Raw genomic sequence first — 20,395 nt, forward strand, 5'->3', positions numbered from 1 at the left:
ATCAGCTTCAAGCTTCCCAAGTTGATAACTTATCAGCTTCAAGCTTCTCAAGTTGATAACTTATCAGCTTCAAGCTTCTCAAGCTGATAACTTATCAGCTTCAAGCTTCCCAAGTTGATAACTTATCAGCTTCAAGCTTCTCAAGCTGATAACTTATCAGCTTCAAGCTTCTCAAGCTGATAACTTATCAGCTTCAAGCTTCCCAAGTTGATAACTTATCAGCTTCAAGCTTCCCAAGTTGATAACTTATCAGCTTCAAGCTTCTCAAGCTGATAACTTATCAGCTTCAAGCTTCCCAAGTTGATAACTTATCAGCTTCAAGCTTCTCAAGTTGATAACTTATCAGCTTCAAGCTTCCCAAGTTGATAACTTATCAGCTTCAAGCTTCTCAAGCTGATAACTTATCAGCTTCAAGCTTCTCAAGTTGATAACTTATCAGCTTCAAGCTTCCCAAGTTGATAACTTATCAGCTTCAAGCTTCTCAAGTTGATAACTTATCAGCTTCAAGCTTCCCAAGTTGATAACTTATCAGCTTCAAGCTTCTCAAGTTGATAACTTATCAGCTTCAAGTTTCCCAAGTTGATAACTTATCAGCTTCAAGCTTCTCAAGTTGATAACTTATCAGCTTCAAGCTTCTCAAGTTGATAACTTATCAGCTTCAAGCTTCTCAAGTTGATAACTTATCAGCTTCAAGCTTCTCAAGTTGATAACTTATCAGCTTCAAGCTTCTCAAGTTGATAACTTATCAGCTTCAAGCTTCCCAAGTTGATAACTTATCAGCTTCAAGCTTCTCAAGTTGATAACTTATCAGCTTCAAGCTTCTCAAGCTGATAACTTATCAGCTTCAAGCTTCCCAAGTTGATAACTTATCAGCTTCAAGCTTCTCAAGTTGATAATTTATCAGCTTCAAGCTTCCCAAGTTGATAACTTATCAGCTTCAAGCTTCTCAAATTGATAACTTATCAGCTTCAAGCTTCTCAAGTTGATAACTTATCAGCTTCAAGCTTCTCAAGCTGATAACTTATCAGCTTCAAGCTTCTCAAGTTGATAACTTATCAGCTTCAAGCTTCTCAAGTTGATAACTTATCAGCTTCAAGCTTCCCAAGTTGATAACTTATCAGCTTCAAGCTTCTCAAGTTGATAACTTATGAGCTTCAAGCTTCTCAAGTTGATAACTTATCAGCTTCAAGCTTCCCAAGTTGATAACTTATCAGCTTCAAGCTTCTCAAGTTGATAACTTATCAGCTTCAAGCTTCCCAAGTTGATAACTTATCAGCTTCAAGCTTCTCAAGTTGATAACTTATCAGCTTCAAGCTTCTCAAGTTGATAACTTATCAGCTTCAAGCTTCTCAAGTTGATAACTTATCAGCTTCAAGCTTCTCAAGTTGATAACTTATCAGCTTCAAGCTTCTCAAGTTGATAACTTATCAGCTTCAAGCTTCTCAAGCTGATAACTTATCAGCTTCAAGCTTCCCAAGTTGATAACTTATCAGCTTCAAGCTTCCCAAGTTGATAACTTATCAGCTTCAAGCTTCCCAAGTTGATAACTTATCAGCTTCAAGCTTCCCAAGTTGATAACTTATCAGCTTCAAGCTTCCCAATTTGATAACTTATCAGCTTCAAGCTTCCCAAGTTGATAACTTATCAGCTTCAAGCTTCTCAAGTTGATAACTTATCAGCTTCAAGCTTCTCAAGCTGATAACTTATCAGCTTCAAGCTTCTCAAGTTGATAACTTATCAGCTTCAAGCTTCTCAAGTTGATAACTTATCAGCTTCAAGCTTCTCAAGTTGATAACTTATCAGCTTCAAGCTTCCCAAGTTGATAACTTATCAGCTTCAAGCTTCTCAAGCTGATAACTTATCAGCTTCAAGCTTCTCAAGTTGATAACTTATCAGCTTCAAGCTTCCCAAGTTGATAACTTATCAGCTTCAAGCTTCCCAAGTTGATAACTTATCAGCTTCAAGCTTCTCAAGTTGATAACTTATCAGCTTCAAGCTTCTCAAGCTGATAACTTATCAGCTTCAAGCTTCTCAAGTTGATAACTTATCAGCTTCAAGCTTCTCAAGCTGATAACTTATCAGCTTCAAGCTTCCCAAGTTGATAACTTATCAGCTTCAAGCTTCCCAAGTTGATAACTTATCAGCTTCAAGCTTCCCAAGTTGATAACTTATCAGCTTCAAGCTTCCCAAGTTGATAACTTATCAGCTTCAAGCTTCCCAAGTTGATAACTTATCAGCTTCAAGCTTCCCAAGTTGATAACTTATCAGCTTCAAGCTTCTCAAGTTGATAACTTATCAGCTTCAAGCTTCCCAAGTTGATAACTTATCAGCTTCAAGCTTCCCAAGTTGATAACTTGAAAGCACCACCTGACTTGCTTGATCTTAACGTGCTTGTGTATTTTAGGATATTGGTCTCGTTGGTCCCTCTGAAAGATCTGAATTTTATTTAGTCTGTTTATGTGCTAATTTACCATTTTTTTTTTTTAATGTGGATGTTAGTTTCTAGATAATGAATTGAAGTAAATGCCTCTTCTGATTCCTTTCAAATCTTCAACGCTAAATAATATTTAACTGCATTATCATCTCGTGCCGCACTCTGCACTGTTCCAATCGCATATATTGAGGCACATGGAACAGGAGTTATGAAATACGGAAATACCTTTTTCGGATCGCACAGCGACCGAAATGTATCTACTTTGGGAAATACTGTCACTTCTATAATGGTTGTAGCGACTGAAGAACGCCAGAGGTTATGAAGCAGATGTTTATAAAACACACACACACACACACACACACACACACACACTTTACCTATGAAGTAGCTGGTTGGCTGTGCAGTAGCGCTGAGGTTCGGGTTGCCTATGGGAGTCGTGTAATTTATCAGTGGCAGATTGAAGGTGGCCTGGTTAGCGTACTGCCTTAGCACGGTGGTCCAGCCGCTCCCTCCATCAACAAGTGTGTTGTTCAGATCACACCACACCTGCAACATTACCATTTGTTAGGCATCACTGACGCACTTGGGGCTTCACCGGATGTTAGGATCAGCTGGGTCGTCATTGTTGGGACCCGAGAATAATGTAAAAAGGGAATGAACTGGGTCCTTTTTTCGGGACTGGTCATAACAGGATGAGTTACTTCGTCATTCTGGAACCCTTGAATAACAGATGAATCATCAGTGAATATTAGGATCAGTTAGGGCATTAATGACTACTAGGATCAGATGTGGCATCACTGAGCACTTGGACCAGTTGGGTCATCACTGAGTACTAGGACCAGTTGGGTCATCACTGAGCACTAGGACCAGTTGGGTCATCACTGAGCACTAGGACCAGTTGGGTCATCACTGAGCACTAGGACCAGTTGGGTCATCACTGAGCACTAGGACCAGTTGGGTCATCACTGAATAAATTCTAGGATCTGCTTGGTCATCTTACTGTAATTTTTGGTGCATCTTCCCTGGGACTCTCCTAAGTACAATGATCACATGGTGTTCACATTAATACTAATGACTAGTTTAGAAACGACTCCCAGAACTCACCTGAATGCTAGGATCAAAGTAGTTGCCGCTAGGCACTACCCTATATACTCCAGTCTGTGTAAACCCCATCATGGCAATGTCACCACAGTCTCGACACAGAGGACAGCCTGAAACACACCAAGATGTAACAACAAACTCCTTTATCTGATCTAAGTATTGTTCAGGTCTGTATTGCAGTGCCAACACTAAATGTACACGTTGCTTACTCTCTATGAATCAGTTTTTTGTTTCTGCAGTCATAACACTAATATTTTTATCTCCTGTTAATAACAGTGAAGGAAATACATAGTGTCCCGTAGTTCGACTACCAGCGTACTCAGCTGACACACTGACGTCCGGGGAGTCGATCCCCGGTACGGCTGGAAACATTGGGACGTGTTTTCTTAAGACACCTGTTGTTCTTGTTCACCTATCAGTAAAATAGGTACTTGGGTGTTAGTTGATTGGTGTGGGTCGCATCCTGGGACAAAATTAATCTAATTTCCGTTAATTCTCAGCATAACAAGAGGCTTTCTATATAGTAGTATATAATTAATGCCAACTAGGCCTGTATACCTTGTACATGTATTTGTATTAACAATTATTATTATTATTATTATTATTATTATTATTATTATTATTATTATTATTATTATTATTATTATTATTATTATTATTATTATTATTATTTCACTGTGACCGTTGTTAACGCTGGAGGTTCATCACTGAGCAGACACTCGTCCCAGTAGAAGGTTCTTATGCGACTGTTTTCTTCTTTACCATTATGGGCAGAACACCGTCTGTAACCACTATCAGTAATAATGTTGACATACACTTTACCCAGTATGTTGAAGACTTATTCCTTTATAGTTCTTACTCTCTTATCCCCTTTCCCTTTATTCAAATGATTTACACAAACTTTCTTACGATCCTTGTGTACCTTCCCTGTCACATATTCTCTGAGCGAGAACAACAACCATTATAACGCTCTTCCGACTTTCTGCCAACATTTTCTTTATATAATACACCTTTCTCATATTTGTACTTTGTAAACAAATGATTCGAGAAAGGCGTATTATATCATTAATAAAACTACTGGAAGCACGTTAAAAGATTGTTGGAATACTTGGTATATTAGCTCAGAATATAACTGTATGCCATCGCAACAGATATTTCTTTTCTTTATTCCACCCACTCTATTGTAACCTTAAACTTCCGCTGTACAGTCAACTCCAGCATCGTTTCTTCCAACAATTGCTTTTACCTATCGCTAATAATTATTATTCTTTAATTGACTCACATTTACTTATTCTGTTCCTTTAGTATCCCGTCTTTTCTTTTCTTTAATCACCACTTAATATTTGTTAGACAGAAGCAGCCATTTACACCTGTGTATGACACATGTCTGGCAGGCCCAACAGTCCTTCCCACTCTGGCAGGCCCAACAATCCTTCCCACTCTGGCAGGCCCAACAGTCCTTCCCACTCTGGCAGGCCCAACAGTCCTTCCCACTCTGGCAGGCCCAACAGTCCTTCCCACTCTGGCAGGCCCAACAATCCTTCCCACTCTGGCAGGCCCAACAGTCCTTCCCACTCTGGCAGGCCCAACAGTCCTTCCCACTCTGGCAGGCCCAACAGTCCTTCCCACTCTGGCAGGCCCAACAGTCCTTCCCACTCTGGCAGGCCCAACAGTCCTTCTCACTCTGGCAGGCCCAACAGTCCTTCCCACTCTGGCAGGCCCAACAATCCTTCCCACTCTGGCAGGCCCAACAATCCTTCCCACTCTGGCAGGCCCAACAGTCCTTCTCACTCTGGCAGGCCCAACAGTCCTTCTCACTATGGCAGGCCCAACAGTCCTTCTCACTCTGGCAGGCCCAACAGTCCTTCCCACTCTGGCAGGCCCAACAGTCCTTCCCACTCTGGCAGGCCCAACAATCCTTCCCACTCTGGCAGGCCCAACAATCCTTCCCACTCTGGCAGGCCCAGCAGTCCTTCCCACTCTGGCAGGCCCAACAGTCCTTCCCACTCTGGCAGGCCCAACAATCCTTCCCACTCTGGCAGGCCCAACAGTCCTTCCCACTCTGGCAGGCCCAACAGTCCTTCCCACTCTGGCAGGCCCAACAGTCCTTCCCACTCTGGCAGGCCCAACAGTCCTTCCCACTCTGGCAGGCCCAACAGTCCTTCCCACTCTGGCAGGCCCAACAGACCTTCCCACTCTGGCAGCCCCAACAGTCCTTCCCACTCCGTCAGGCCCAACAGTCCTTCCCACTCTGGCAGGCCCAACAGTCCTTCCCACTCCGGCAGGCCCAGCAGTCCTTCCCACTCTGGCAGGCCCAGCAGTTCTTCCCTCTCTGGCAGGCCCAGCAGTCCTTCCCACTCTGGCAGGTCCAGCAGTCCTTCCCACTCTGGCAGGCCCAGCAGACCTTCCCACTCTGGCAGGCCAAACAATCCTTCCCACTCTGGCAGGCCAAACAATCCTTCCCACTCTGGCATTCCCAACAGTCCTTCACACTCTAGCAGGCCCAACAGTCCTTCACACTCTAGCAGGCCCAACAGTCCTTCCCACTCTGACAGGCCAAACAGTCCTTCCCACTCTGGCAGGCCAAACAGTCCTTCCCACTCTGGCAGGTCCAGCAGTCCTTCCCACTCTGGCAGGCCAAACAGTCCTTCTCACTCTGGCAGGCCAAACAGTCCCTTCCACTCTGGCAGGCCCAGCAGTCCTTCCCACTCTGGCAGGCCCAACAGTCCTTCCCACTCTGGCAGGCCAAACAGTTCTTCCCACTCTGGCAGGCCAAACAGTCCTTCTCACTCTGGCAGGCCCAGCAGTCCTTCCCACTCTGGCAGGCCAAACAGTCCTTCTCACTCTGGCAGGCCAAACAGTCCTTCCCACTCTGGTAGGCCAGACAGTCCTTCCCACTCTGGCAGACCAAACAGTCCTTCCCACTCTGGCAGGCCCAGCAGTCCTACCCACTCTGGCAGGATTAGCAGTCCTTCCCACTCTGGAAGGCCAAACAGTCCTTCCCACTCTGGCAGGCCAAACAGTCCTTCCCACTCTGGCAGGCCAAATAGTCCTTCCCACTCTGGCAGGCCCAACAGTCCTTCCCACTCTGGCAGGCCAAATAGTCCTTCCCACTCTGGCAGGCCCAGCAGTCCTTCCCACTCTGGCAGGCCAAACAGTCCTTCCCACTCTGGCAGGCCAAACAGTCCTTCCCACTCTGGCAGGCCAAACAGTCCTTCGCACTCTGGCAGGCCAAACAGTCCTTCCCACTCTGGCAGGCCAAACAGTCCTTCGCACTCTGGCAGGCCAAACATAGGAGGGAGAAGCCAGGACTATGTTTTGGTCCTACTTGGACCATTTACAGGTCACACTGTAAATGGTTCAAGTCGGACCGAAACGTCGTCGTAGTTTCTTCCTCCTAATTGCGGGTTATTTATGTGTTCCCAGACTTGCACTTAACACTTCTCAGTCCCCGTCTCTCACATAAAATGTTACAACGTCCCGCTACATAAACGCTAACAATTAACCACTTCTCACATTCCAGTTTGCTCTAAACTACAAAATTCTTTGATTTTAACATTTAAGAACATTACATAAGAAAGGAGGAACACTGCAGCAGGCCTACTGGCCTGTACTAAGCCAACAGCCCATACTAATCCTTTACATTTCTTGACTCTTCACTCAGTCACAATATATATTCCTCATATTGCCTCATATATACATGTTTTAATTCCTTTAACTTGTTCCTATCCAGATGCTGCCATCTTTCTTGTCTCACTGGTTGTTTATGTTAGGAGTGAAGGGAACCTGGACATCCAGCTTCCCTTCACTTCTAACATAAACAACCAGTCCTCTAATAACACTGTCATCACATCAATACACCTTCAAACAACTCAGCTTTAAGTACATTTTATTAGTTTTTTTCTCTGGTAATTACTAGGGCCTTTTTAGATCTATTAACCTAAGACGTGTTTTTTTTTTTTATCCACTTGGAAAGTCAACGATATAGATTTAAGAACTGTTAAGAAAAACAATGAAAGATGAAGGTAACTATCAATATTGAAGGAATGAAAAATTCTTTCTCTCTTTTTCTCTTTCTTTCTTTATCTCTTTCTCTCTTTCTCTCTTTCTTTCTCTCTCTCTCTCTCTCTCTCTCTCTCTCTCTCTCTCTCTCTCTCTCTCTCTCTCTCTCTCTCTCTCTCTCTCTCTCTCTCTCTCTCTCTCTCTCTCTTACGTACCATAATCACAGATATCGAAGATAGGTGTCCAGTTTCCGTTGATACACTGTGTGATCCTGCCAGACTGGCCTGAGAGCCAGGACATGGGTTCCACACACTGGTAGTACACAGCATACAAGTGCTGGGAGTCACTCAAGTTGAGTGTAGCGTTAGTGTTGTTGGGGGTCGGGATCTTCGTCGCATCACACACAGGCAGCGGCTTACCATCTGTATATCAATGACAATTAAAAATGGCGTTATTTACTCATTGTATAAAGTATACATTATACTGACTCTCTGACCGCGGGTTCAAATCCCGCCCGTGGTATGGTTTGTTTGCAATCGTGTCATTACATTATCCTGTAATGTGCAGTGATAACCCCACTTGAGTCGTCCAGGATGAAGAGTGAAGGTCTACTGAACAAACAGTACAACCTAAGTCATATATATATATATATATATATATATATATATATATATATATATATATATATATATATATATATATATATACAAGAGGAACTGGTAAATATATAGGGGGAGGGTCATACAGAACATAGGGAATTGAAATTAATAATATTTGATCCGAGGAAGGGGTGGGTAGATTCCTCAAATTCCTTGGAGCTAGACTGTCCGCCATCAACTTTATGGCCAATTCCAACCCTCTCAGCCACTCCTCCCTCCCCTCTCAGCCACTCCTCCCTCCCCTCTCAACCACTCCTCCCTCCCCTCTCAGCCACTCCTCCCTCCCCTCTCAACCACTCCTCCCTCCCCTCTCAACCACTCCTCCCTCCCCTCTCAACCACTCCTCCCTACCCTCTCAGCCACTCCTCCCTCCCCTCTCATCCACTCCTCCCTCCCCTCTCAACCACTCCTCCCTCCCCTCTCACCCACTCCTCCCTCCCCTCTCAGCCACTCCTCCCTCCCCTCTCAACCACTCCTCCCTCCCCTCTCACCCACTCCTCCCTCCCCTCTCACCCACTCCTCCCTCCCCTCTCAGCCACTCCTCCCTCCCCTCTCAACCACTCCTCCCTCCCCTCTCAACCACTCCTCCCTCCCCTCTCAACCACTCCTCCCTCCCCTCTCACCACTCCAGCCTCCCCCTGTCACCACTCCAGCCTCCCCCTGTCACCACTCCAGCCTCCCCCTCTCACCACTCCAGCCTCCCCCTCTCACCACTCCAGCCTCCCCCTCTCACCACTCCAGCCTCCCCCTCTCACCACTCCAGCCTCCCCCTCTCACCACTCCAGCCTCCCCCTCTCACCACTCCAGCCTCCCCCTCTCACCACTCCAGCCTCCCCCTCTCACCACTCCAGCCTCCCCCTCTCACCACTCCAGCCTCCCCCTCTCACCACTCCAGCCTCCCCCTCTCACCACTCCAGCCTCCCCCTCTCACCACTCCAGCCTCCCCCTCTCACCACTCCAGCCTCCCCCTCTCACCACTCCAGCCTCCCCCTCTCACCACTCCAGCCTCCCCCTGTCAGTATACTGGGAGAGACGTTATTCAAAAGAAAATAATAATTGTAAACTAAGAATGAGATAATTCCATGGAAATTAACATACAAACAAGTCACAGTACAAAGAAAAATAAAACCAGTACTTTAATAATAATAAAAAATTATTTCTTTGTTTACATATCATAATTTGATTGTAGTAAATAAAACCACTATTTCGGGTACACTTAATCTTACACTTATAAACTACTTAAGTCTAGACAGGTGACGAGTGGTAGAATATTTCACTCTGTTATTTGTGAAGAAATATTATGCTCTGGTGGCCTGGTGGTTAACGCTCTCGCTTCACACGGTGAGGGCCTGGGTTCGATTCCCAGCCAAAGTAGAAACATTGGACGTGTTTCTTTCCACCTGTTGTCTATGTTCCCCATCAGTAAAATGGGTACTTGGGTGTTAGTCGACTGGTGTGGGTCGCATCCTGGGACACTGACCTAAGGAGGCCTGGTCACAGACCGGGCCGCGGGGGCGTTGACCCCCGGAACTCACTCCAGGTAAACACTCCAGGTAAAGAAACTGAAAATAGGGGCTACGGCAACATATAAATGCATCAATAAACTGCAGAAAGTAAGTAAATTCATTATCAAACTCACCTGAAGACTGGTTGCAGGTGGTGTTGTCATGTTCCCAGATGCCTTGGTCACAGTGCGCCAGCAACACACGGTCGCCAGTGGGCCATACTGAGGTCTGATTGTTGACACAAGCCAGGGCCTTTAACCCTGGAGCCAGGGCAAACACAACCTCTGGCGAGCGGTGGGGGTCAGAGGGGCACGCTCCCTCCCCTGACCTCGCTGTGAAGGCAAGCAATTAACGAGAAGTTATTATCATTATTTACAAAAAAACACAAAGCAATAACTGGAGGGTCAGTAAAGTGCAACTTAGGGTGATAAATTAGACACATGTGCAGTACTTGGGTATCTTGATTGAGGAAACGTTTCGCCCTATAATCAGTCCTTCAAGACTAATGGACTGATTACATCGACTCCAGGCTGAGGGACTGATTACTTCAAACTCCTGATCTTCACCATTCTTGTTTAAACCATACCACGGGCGGGGATAGAACCGGCGGTCAGAGAGTCTCAAAACTCCAGACCGTCGCGTTAGCCACTAGACCAGCTAGCCACAATAAGATTCGTCCAACTAGGTATATTTCTACACCATAGGAAGGTTAGCATAGGCACCACTGTGACCATAAATGCAACTTTTTACAGACGAATCTTCAGCTAGCGTAGCCGTGACGAACTCTAGCTCAAGTCCCCTCAAAGCCGTTAATATCACTCACGAAATCGTAATGACAGTTTTGAGGCTCTGATCGCGGGTTCTATCCCCGCCCGTGGTATGGGTTGTTTGCAATCGTGTCATTACGATTTCGTGAGTCATTCTTCTTTGGTTAGAGCTGATAAAGTCACTGCGTGGCGAAACGTTTTCTCAGTAAATATACCCGAGAGTTGTGGGTCCTCTGAACCATTTATCTACACAACTAAAGGTGAGTATGTCTCAGTGTGTATATACCATTAGGTTTCGATTAGTATTATATACAGCAAGTTCTGTCTGGCTATTTGCAAGACGGGTCGTCATATCGATAGTGGACAGAGATGTCAGTACGAGTTCCATCATTTAATAGCCTCACTCAGTCTAGGTATATCAAAGACTAGGCTAGTCCTTCAGCTCATGCGCAGAACATTAAAAATATCCCAGGGTTGTCCACTCTTGAAAACAACTGGACTCCAGAGGTTTCAAAGTGACAGGAGGGATCAAGCTGCGGTTCACTCAACAAAACTGTTCAAAATGAACTTCAGAAGTGATGTGTAAGGTAATAAATTTGGGGTAAATATCAAACGTAAATATAAATATTTGTAATCCCACTAGCTGGGAAAAAACAAGATTTTGTTCGGATTTTTAACCCCGGAGGGTTAGCCACCCTGGATAACTCAAGAAAGGCAGTGCGTCATCGAGGACTTTTATTTCCATTGGGGTCGTCAGTGTTGTCCCCCAGGATGCGACCCACACCTGTCGACTAACACCTAGGTACCTACTTGCTAGGTGAACAGGACAACCGGTGTAAAGAAACGCTTGCAATGTTTCCACCCCTGCCGGGAATCGAACCCGGACACTTCAACGTGTGAAGAAAGAGCATTCAATCATAGCAATGACCTAAAGTATATTGAACAATGTCTACCTGCGTGCAGCAAAGACAACATAATGCTTGATTTCATATTTAGAAATTTGGAGTACAAAGCAAAAGGAAGAATATTGGCTCTACAACACCAATCTCAGAAATAACACTGAACTGGCTGTCTAGTTTAGTTTCTTATATTGTATATAAGACGAAGAAAAACAGGAGAGGACACGAACAAACTGTATAATGAAAAATTTAATACCTTTAATATGTTCTTAAGAATAGAGACAACAGGATCTCACTCAAGCTTTTTAAATGCTAAACACATCTGATGCTCAAACACGAAGGACTATTTAAAGTTTAAAGCGATTAAGTAACACAAAACAATGGTATGAAACACTGAGGCAAAATGTGGAACACAAATTTGGGTCAAGATTTATGGAGTTGCAGAGCGCTCGCACAGACGGACCATTCAAATTGTAAGTGTAAAAATAAGTAATTCATTTAATCATTCAGTGGAACAGCGCTCTGCAAATACTGAATTCAACTTTATATATTGATTGTGGCTAATGGAGCAATGTTTGTCCACTAAAACACCAAGAACAATGAATAAACAATGAATAGCAGTAGGAGTGGTAGAAGGAACGCTGGTAATGGTGTTAATAGTAGTGGCCATGGTGATGGTAGTTAGGTAAAAGGACACGAGTGCAACTAATGTGACATTATATTGTGGCAACGTTACGTTCTCCAGGAACTTTATCAAGCCGTAGTTAGAGTGCTGGAGGTTCATTTTTCTTCAACATTTAATCATAAATATCCATGTAACTTTTCTATATGTCATTTATTTCACTCGCTTTTCCAAGGTATCAAAGTGGCTGGAAACAGTGATGTGCGGGACGAAGGTCCTGGGTTGTGTCCGGTCCTCTGAGGAAGAATCCCGAGGTTGATCATAATGTCTTTTTGCTATTTGATCCTCGTAAGATCCTGACTTCACTAGCGACTGTACTATAACATCACTGGGCCAGTACTGATCCTTGTGGCACTCCGCTAATGACTGTACTGTAATATCACTGGGCCAGTACTGATCCTTGTGGCACTCCGCTAGTGACTGTACTATAACATCACTTGGCTGGTACTAATCCTTGTGGCACTCCGCTAGTGACTGTACTATAACATCACTGGGCTAGTACTGATCATTGTGGCACTCCGCTAATGACTGTACTATAACATCACTGGGCCAGTACTGATCCTTGTGGCACTCCGCTAATGACTGTACTATAACATCACTTGGCCGGTACTGATCCTTGTGGCACTCCGCTAATGACTGTACTATAACATCACTTGGCCGGTACTGATCCTTGTGGCACTCCGCTAATGACAGTACTATAACATCACTTGGCTGGTACTGATCCTTGTGGCACTCCGCTAATGACTGTACTGTAACATCACTTGGCTGGTACTGATCCTTGTGGCACTCCGCTAGTGACTGTACTATAACATCACTTGGCCGGTACTGATCCTTGTGGCACTCCGCTAATGACTGTACTATAACATCACTTGGCCGGTACTGATCCTTGTGGCACTCCGCTAATGACTGTATTATAACATCACTGGGCCAGTACTGATCCTTGTGGCACTCCGCTAGTGACTGTACTATAACATCACTTGGCCGGTAATAATCCTTGTGGCACTCTGCTAATGACTGTACTATAACATCACTGGGCCAGTACTGATCCTTGTGGCACTCCGCTAATGACTGTACTATAACATCACTGGGCCAGTACTGATCCTTGTGGCACTCCGCTAGTGACACTCATTAAAAAGCTAAATATCCCAGTCAATGGAAACCGACCATTGATACTTCGCTGTATATACACTTTAGTATCTCCTGAGGATCTCGTCAGGGGTGTCAAGATGTATATTCGCAAAACGCAAAATAAATGGAAATCGCTTAATAAATAACTAGACAGAACGTTCTGAAATATCTGTTGGGAATTAAATGTAAAGTGACAGAATCAGTTGGTAAATCCCCTCAGGTTGGAGTGTGCTGAGGAACATTATTTTCCACACAATTCTGGAAGGAGGTAGAGACTAGACAGACCTTGTCGAATAACCTTCGGTACAGTTTCGTTCTGTCTGAACTTTATCAAGCATGATTTAATCAAGGATGATTTAATCAAGGATGATTTAATCAAGGATGATTTAATCAAGGATGATTTAATCAAGGATGATTTAATCAAGGATGATTTAATCAAGGATGACTTTGTCAGTAAAGCTTCTGCTACAACTTGTGGTTTTCCTTCTACTCTGTCGGCACTACGACATTCGTATATAACTAGAAGGTAATAAACGTAAGTTAATGCCAGGTAAACGAAGCTATTTTTATCTTCTGAGATATATTAATGATAGAAGTGGCACAGGCGACACGATGATGGGTTGACTGAACTACTGAGATTTTGAGTTAAATGAGTTACTAAACGAGGAAGCTGAAAAAAAAAGGAGGAACATAAATCACTGGCTGGAATGATAGAATGTTTGCACGGACACAAATCATTAGCTGGAATGATAGAATGTTTGCACGGACACAAATCATTGGCTGGAATGATAGAATGTTTGAAAGGATACAAATCACTGGCTGGAATGATAGAATGTTTGCACGGACACAAATCATTAGCTGGAATGTTAGGATGTTTACACGGACACAAATCATTAGCTGGAATGATAGAATGTTTGCACGGACACAAATCATTGGCTGGAATGATAGAATGTTTGAAAGGATACAAATCATTAGCTGGAATGATAGAATATTTACACGGACACAAATCATTAGCTGGAATGATAGAATGTTTGCACGGACACAAATCATTAGCTGGAATGATAGAATATTTACACGGACACAAATCATTAGCTGGAATGATAGAATGTTTGAAAGGATACAAATCACTGGCTAGAATGATAGAATGTTTTCACGGACACAAAACTTTTGGCAGGGAGTCTACCTAGAGGGTGTCTCAGGGGTCAACGGCTCCCCACGGCCCTGTCCATGACCAGGCCTCACGGTGGATCAGGGCCTCGTCAACCAGACTGTTATTGCAATCCAGCGTATGAACCACAGCCCGGCTGATCAGTTAACGTTTGCATAACACAAACCCTTCGTTGGATTGATAGAATGTTGGCAGGATCACCAGTAGTGGTGCCACAGGTGTCATCATGGACCAGGATCACCAGTGGTGTGCCACAAGTGTCATCTTGGCCAAGGATCACCAGTGGTGGTGCCACAAGTGTCATCATGGCCCAGGATCACCAGTGATGGTGCCACAAGTGTCATCATGGCCCAGGATCACCAGTGGTGTGCCACAAGTGTCATCTTGGCCGAGGATAACCAGTGGTGGTGCCACAAGTGTCATCATGGCTCAGGATCACCAGTGGTGTGTCACCAGGATCAATGAGACAGGTCGGTCCTGGAGTATTGCTCGGCTCCTCCAAGAAAATCGAAGCTTAGTCTAAAGATTCCTTTATAGAGTGTTGTTTGGTTGTGAGTTTAGTAACCACGGTACCGTCTCCTATTATTATAAGACTACCGTCACTTCAAGCTAGAATAAAGCTATAAGTAGCAGTCACATTTGTATACTCAAGAAAAATTATGAGAGAAGAGAGAGGAATTATTTAGGAAGGAGTAGTGTGAAGGATAAAGGATGTATCTTGTCTTGCTGAACTCACGAAATCGTAATGACACGATTGCAAACAAACCATACCACGGGAGGGATTTGAACCCGCGGTCAGAGTCTCAAAACTCCAGACCGTCGCGTTAGCCACTGGACCGCGGGTTCAAATCCCGCCCGTTGTATGGTTTGTCTTGCTGAAGAAACAATGTGAACAAAGACTGCATGAAGCATTGTCTTACAAATATAGTATCTTGAAAGTGGCTTCAGCTACACCAGACACAGGTAGGTGCAACAGCTGCTGGAAAAGTTCTAAAATAATTGGGAAGATTTGAAAATAGATATCGGGTCGAAACAAGCTTGACTTTAGTAAGTACAAGCAACTAAATACAAATAGGTTATTGCACATAGGCTATTAAAAATAGGTAAAAAAAACATGACTTTGAATTAGTCATAATGACAAATAATTATCTTTTCAGTGAGGAAATATAATGGATTTTTAACTTCCTATATGGAGTCAAAAATCAGTATAAGAAAACCCAGACAGGTCGAGGAGTCACCAGAGTGAAGAATTAGACACTTCTGGGTTTATTTAGGCTGAGGGACTGATTACTTCATATTTTGTATATAGCTCTACATTATATCCTTGCATTGTACTGATAAAGCCACTGGATGGCGAAACGTCTACAATAAAGATACCCAGATGTTGCACATGTGTCTAATTCATCATCTTGTCGGTATTGTCTACCATCGATGCACGAGTCTCCAGAGTGAGACTCCCGCATCGGAAGGCCGCTTCCACCAACTGGATTCCAAATCGACCTCACGACATAACTTCAAAATCACTCACTACCGTCCACCCCCCCCCCCCCCCGTGTACACATTCAGATCGTAACTCTACGATCAATGTCTCCACGGAAGCGACGTCAACAGAACAAGCTTGCGTTCTTAAATATTAATATATTTGATTGTGTACCTTAATATATCACGGGTTTGACTTACAAAGGTGCTCACGAGCGCGCGCGCACACACACACACACACACACACACACACACACACACACACACACACACACACACACACACACACACACACACACACACACACACACACACACGACACACACACACACACACACACACACACACACACACACACACACACACACACACACACACACACACACACACACACACATCGTATAAATATTTAGCTATAATTTCTGGGTTAGATGTCAAAAGATTTAATTTACTGTATTAAGTGGAAGGAAAAACAAGATCCACTTCTTCAACATTGTTTTAAGTTTATGTGGATAATTAAACCTGTGTGTGGCAGTCAGGTAAAAATTGGAGGCTCGATCCTCCGTCCGCTAATCGCGAGATACAGGACTTAATTCGGGTTATTAACTGCGGGAATGTCTAATAACTTATGATAGTACAAGGTAGCTAAGGAAGCCAAGGAAGCCAAGGAAGCCAAGGTAGCTAAGGAAGCCAAGGAAGCCAAGGAAGCCAAGGTAGCTAAGGAAGCTAAGGAAACCAAGGAAGCCAAGGAAGCCAATGAAGCTAAGGAAGCTATGGAAGCTAAGGAAGCCAAGGTAGCTAAGGAAGCCAAGGAAGCCAAGGAAGCCAAGGTAGCTAAGGAAGCCAAGGAAGCCAAGGAAGCCAAGGTAGCTAAGGAAGCCAAGGAAGCCAAGGAAGCCAAGGTAGCTAAGGAAGCCAAGGAAGCCAAGGAAGCCAAGGTAGCTAAGGAAGCTAAGGAAACCAAGGAAGCCAAGGAAGCCAATGAAGCTAAGGAAGCTATGGAAGCTAAGGAAGCCAAGGAAGCCAAGGAAGCCAAGGAAGCCAATGAAGCTAAGGAAGCTAAGGAAGCTAAGGAAGCTAAGGAAGCCAAGGAAGCCAATGAAGCTAAGGAAGCCAATGAAGCTAAGGAAGCCAAGGAAGCTAAAGAAGCCAAGGAAGCCAAGGAAGCCAAGGAAGCCAATGAAGCTAAGGAAGCTAAGGAAGCTAAGGAAGCCAATGAAGCCAAGGAAGCCAAGGTAGCTAAGGAAGCTAAGGAAACCAAGGAAGCCAAGGAAGCCAATGAAGCTAAGGAAGCTAAGGAAACTAAGGAAGCCAAGGAAGCTAAGGAAGCCAAGGAAGCCAATGAAGCCAAGGAAGCCAATGAAGCTAAGGAAGCCAAGGAAACCAAGGAAGCCAAGGAAGCTAAGGAAGCTAAGGAAGCTAAGGAAGCTAAGGAAGCCAAGGAAGGTAATGAAGCTAAGGAAACTAAGGAAGCTAAGGAAGCTAAGGAAGCTAAGGAAGCCAAGGAAGCCAATGAAGCCAAGGAAGCCAATGAAGCTAAGGAAGCCAAGGAAGCCAAGGAAGCCAAGGAAGCTAAGGAAGCTAAGGAAGCCAAGGAAGCCAATGAAGCTAAGGAAGCCAATGAAGCTAAGGAAGCCAAGGAAGCTAAAGAAGCCAAGGAAGCCAAGGAAGCTAAAGAAGCCAAGGAAGCTAAGGAAGCCAAGGAAGCCAAGGAAGCTAAGGAAGCCAAGGAAGCTAAAGAAGCCAAGGAAGCTAAAGAAGCCAAGGAAGCTAAGGAAGCAAAGGAAGCTAAAGAAGCCAAAGAAGCTAAGGAAGCCAAGGAAGCTAAGGAAGCCAAGGAAGCTAAAGAAGCCAAGGAAGCTAAGGAAGCCAAGGAAGCTAAAGAAGCCAAGGAAGCTAAGGAAGCCAAGGAAGCTAAAGAAGCCAAGGAAGCTAAGGAAGCCAAGTAAGCTAAGGAAGCCAAGGAAGCCAAGGAAGCCAAGGAAGCCAAAGAAGCCAAGGAAGCTAAAGAAGCCAAGGAAGCCAAGGAAGTCAAGGAAGCTAAAGAAGCCAAGGAAGTCAAGGAAGCTAAAGAAGCCAAGGAAGCTAAGGAAGCCAAGGAAGCTAAAGAAGCCAAGGAAGCTAAGGAAGCCAAGGAAGATAAAGAAGCCAAGGAAGCTAAAGAAGCCAAGGAAGCTAAGGAAGCCAAGGAAGCTAAAGAAGCCAAGGAAGCCAAGGAAGCCAAGGAAGCTAAGGAAGCCAAGGAAGCTAAAGAAGCCAAGGAAGCCAAGGAAGCCAAGGAAGCCAAAGAAGCCAAGGAAGTCAAGGAAGCCAAGGAATCCAAGGAAGCCAAGGAAGCCAAGGAAGGCAAGGAAGCCAAGGAAGCTAAGGAAGCCAAGGAAGCTAAAGAAGCCAAGGAAGCTAAGGAAGCCAAGGAAGCTAAAGAAGCCAAGGAAGCTAAGGAAGCCAAGGAAGCTAAAGAAGCCAAGGAAGCCAAGGAAGCTAAAGAAGCCAAGGAAGCTAAGGAAGCCAAGGAAGCTAAACAAGCCAAGGAAGCCAAGGAAGCTAAAGAAGCCAAGGAAGCTAAGTAAGCTAAAAAAGCCAAGGAAGCCAAGGAAGCCAAGGAAGGCAAGGAAGCCAAGGAAGCTAAGGAAGCCAAGGAAGCCAAGGAAGCCAAGGAAGTTAAGGAAGCCAAGGAAGCTAAGGAAGCCAAGGAAGCTAAAGAAGCCAAGGAAGCTAAGGAAGCCAAGGAAGCTAAAGAAGCCAAGGAAGCTAAGGAAGCCAAGTAAGCTAAGGAAGCCAAGGAAGCCAAGGAAGCCAAGGAACCCAAGGAAGCTAAAGAAGCCAAGGAAGCCAAGGAAGCCAAGTAAGCTAAAGAAGCCAAGGAAGCTAAGGAAGCCAAGGAAGCTAAAGAAGCCAAGGAAGCTAAGGAAGCCAAGTAAGCTAAAGAAGCCAAGGAAGCCAAGGAAGGTAAGGAAGCCAAGGAAGCCAAGGAAGTCAAAGAAGCCAAGGAAGCTAAGGAAGCCAAGGAAGCCAAAGGAATGTGCCTTATTTCAGTCAGGGTGTCTAGGTTGTTCTTCAGGCTGAGACTCGCAACACTACTAACTCACTGCTTGGTGAACAGTGACAGTATGTGTTAGGACACTTGCTCATACATCTCACTCTAACCACAGTTCATCCCGGGTCGTATCAGTGGTGAAGTGAACGCTGAGTTATGAGGTACAGACAGGCACAGATTCTCCCGAATTCAACATACAGTGCGATGAAGTGATAGTCAAATTAGGTATAAAAGTAAATATAGAGGAAATAAAGTACTGAAAGCTACAGTAGATAATAGACACCTGTCCAGGAGGGCCAGGAACGAGCCTATAAGAACAATGAGCTGTGTCCAGGAGGGCCAGGAACGAGCCTATAAGAACAATGAGCTGTGTCCAGGAGGGCCAGGAACGAGCCTATAAGAACAATGAGCTGTGTCCAGGAGGGCCAGGAACGAGCCTATAAGAACAATGAGCTGTGTCCAGGAGAGCCAGGAACGAGCCTATAAGAACAATGAGCTGTGTCCAGGAGGGCCAGGAACGAGCCTATAAGAACAATGAGCTGTGTCCAGGAGGGCCAGGAACGAGCCTATAAGAACAATGAGCTGTGTCCAGGAGGGCCAGGAACGAGCCTATAAGAACAGTGAGCTGTGTCCAGGAGGGCCAGGAACGAGCCTATAAGAACAGTGAGCTGTGTCCAGGCGGGACAGAAGCGAAGAAGTATATGTCAAAGGGCAGCTGCTGAATAACAACTACTGCGTAGCCATTTGCTAAGACGTTAGTGGAGGAATGAGTAACGAGCATAAACGTGTTCAGAGAATTACTTACTGACAGTAACGAAGTATGTGAGGGAACTAATAAATTATTCTACGACTTTTTTGCGACTAAAGAACAAGTGAGAGACAGGACAGAGCAGAGCTCAGGGATACCCAGGTGATGATCAGTGTTGAGGTGAAGGAAGACTTGAAGGAGCTGAATGTGGGAACATTGGAGTAACAATGTAAGAAGGGTTTATACAGAGTATTAATCTGGAAGGTTAGTAACCCAGGATAACCCGAGAAATGGAAAAAGACACGTGTGGTTCAGGAGTGAATAATGCAGCTCGTTGTAATAATATTGATAGAATTACCGACAATATGTTAGGTAAAAGGACATATGTGCAATTAATGTGACCTTTTATTGTTTCAACGTTTCGCTCTCCAGGAACTTTGTCAAACCGTAATAAACTGAAGGCAAAAAAGTCGTATTGAATTTTTTTTTATTCTCATGGATAATCTCTGAATCCATGGAGGTCATGCAGCTCCGGGGGAAAGTAGGGTAGCTCCAGTTCCTTGGATCAAGCATCATTCACATAAACCAAAGCACCATCCTCTAAGAGCGTCGTTACACGAGGGAGGTCAAGTTGGTAGTGTCAGACTTGCGACTCCTACGGTAGATACGTCCCTGCAGGTCCCCGCGGTACACACAACCTCTCACTCACATTGTAGCCTCATTGACTGTGTATATATACCTTTAACAGGCACGTAAGTTCCCCGTCTTCTAATAACACGTTCATTT

The 20,395-nt window shown here is 44.7% G+C and overlaps 1 protein-coding gene across 1 annotated transcript in view; it reads right to left on the reverse strand.

Annotated features, from left to right (window-relative positions):
* LOC128685578 (uncharacterized) overlaps nt 1-7,954 on the reverse strand; it is a 132,331-nt gene extending 124,377 nt beyond the window's left edge. Inside the window, exons 1-3 of the mRNA XM_070088113.1 lie at nt 7,753-7,954; nt 3,539-3,645; nt 2,812-2,980 (exon numbers count right to left, since the gene is read on the reverse strand). Of these exons, the coding sequence (XP_069944214.1) occupies nt 2,812-2,980; nt 3,539-3,645; nt 7,753-7,837 (361 nt within the window). The 5' untranslated portion in view covers nt 7,838-7,954. The remainder of the gene's footprint in view (nt 1-2,811; nt 2,981-3,538; nt 3,646-7,752) is intronic.
* Between the last annotated feature and the right edge of the window lie 12,441 nt (nt 7,955-20,395).

This window comes from Cherax quadricarinatus, chromosome 23 (assembly GCF_038502225.1).
Source record: "Cherax quadricarinatus isolate ZL_2023a chromosome 23, ASM3850222v1, whole genome shotgun sequence".
NCBI lineage: Eukaryota > Metazoa > Arthropoda > Malacostraca > Decapoda > Parastacidae > Cherax > Cherax quadricarinatus.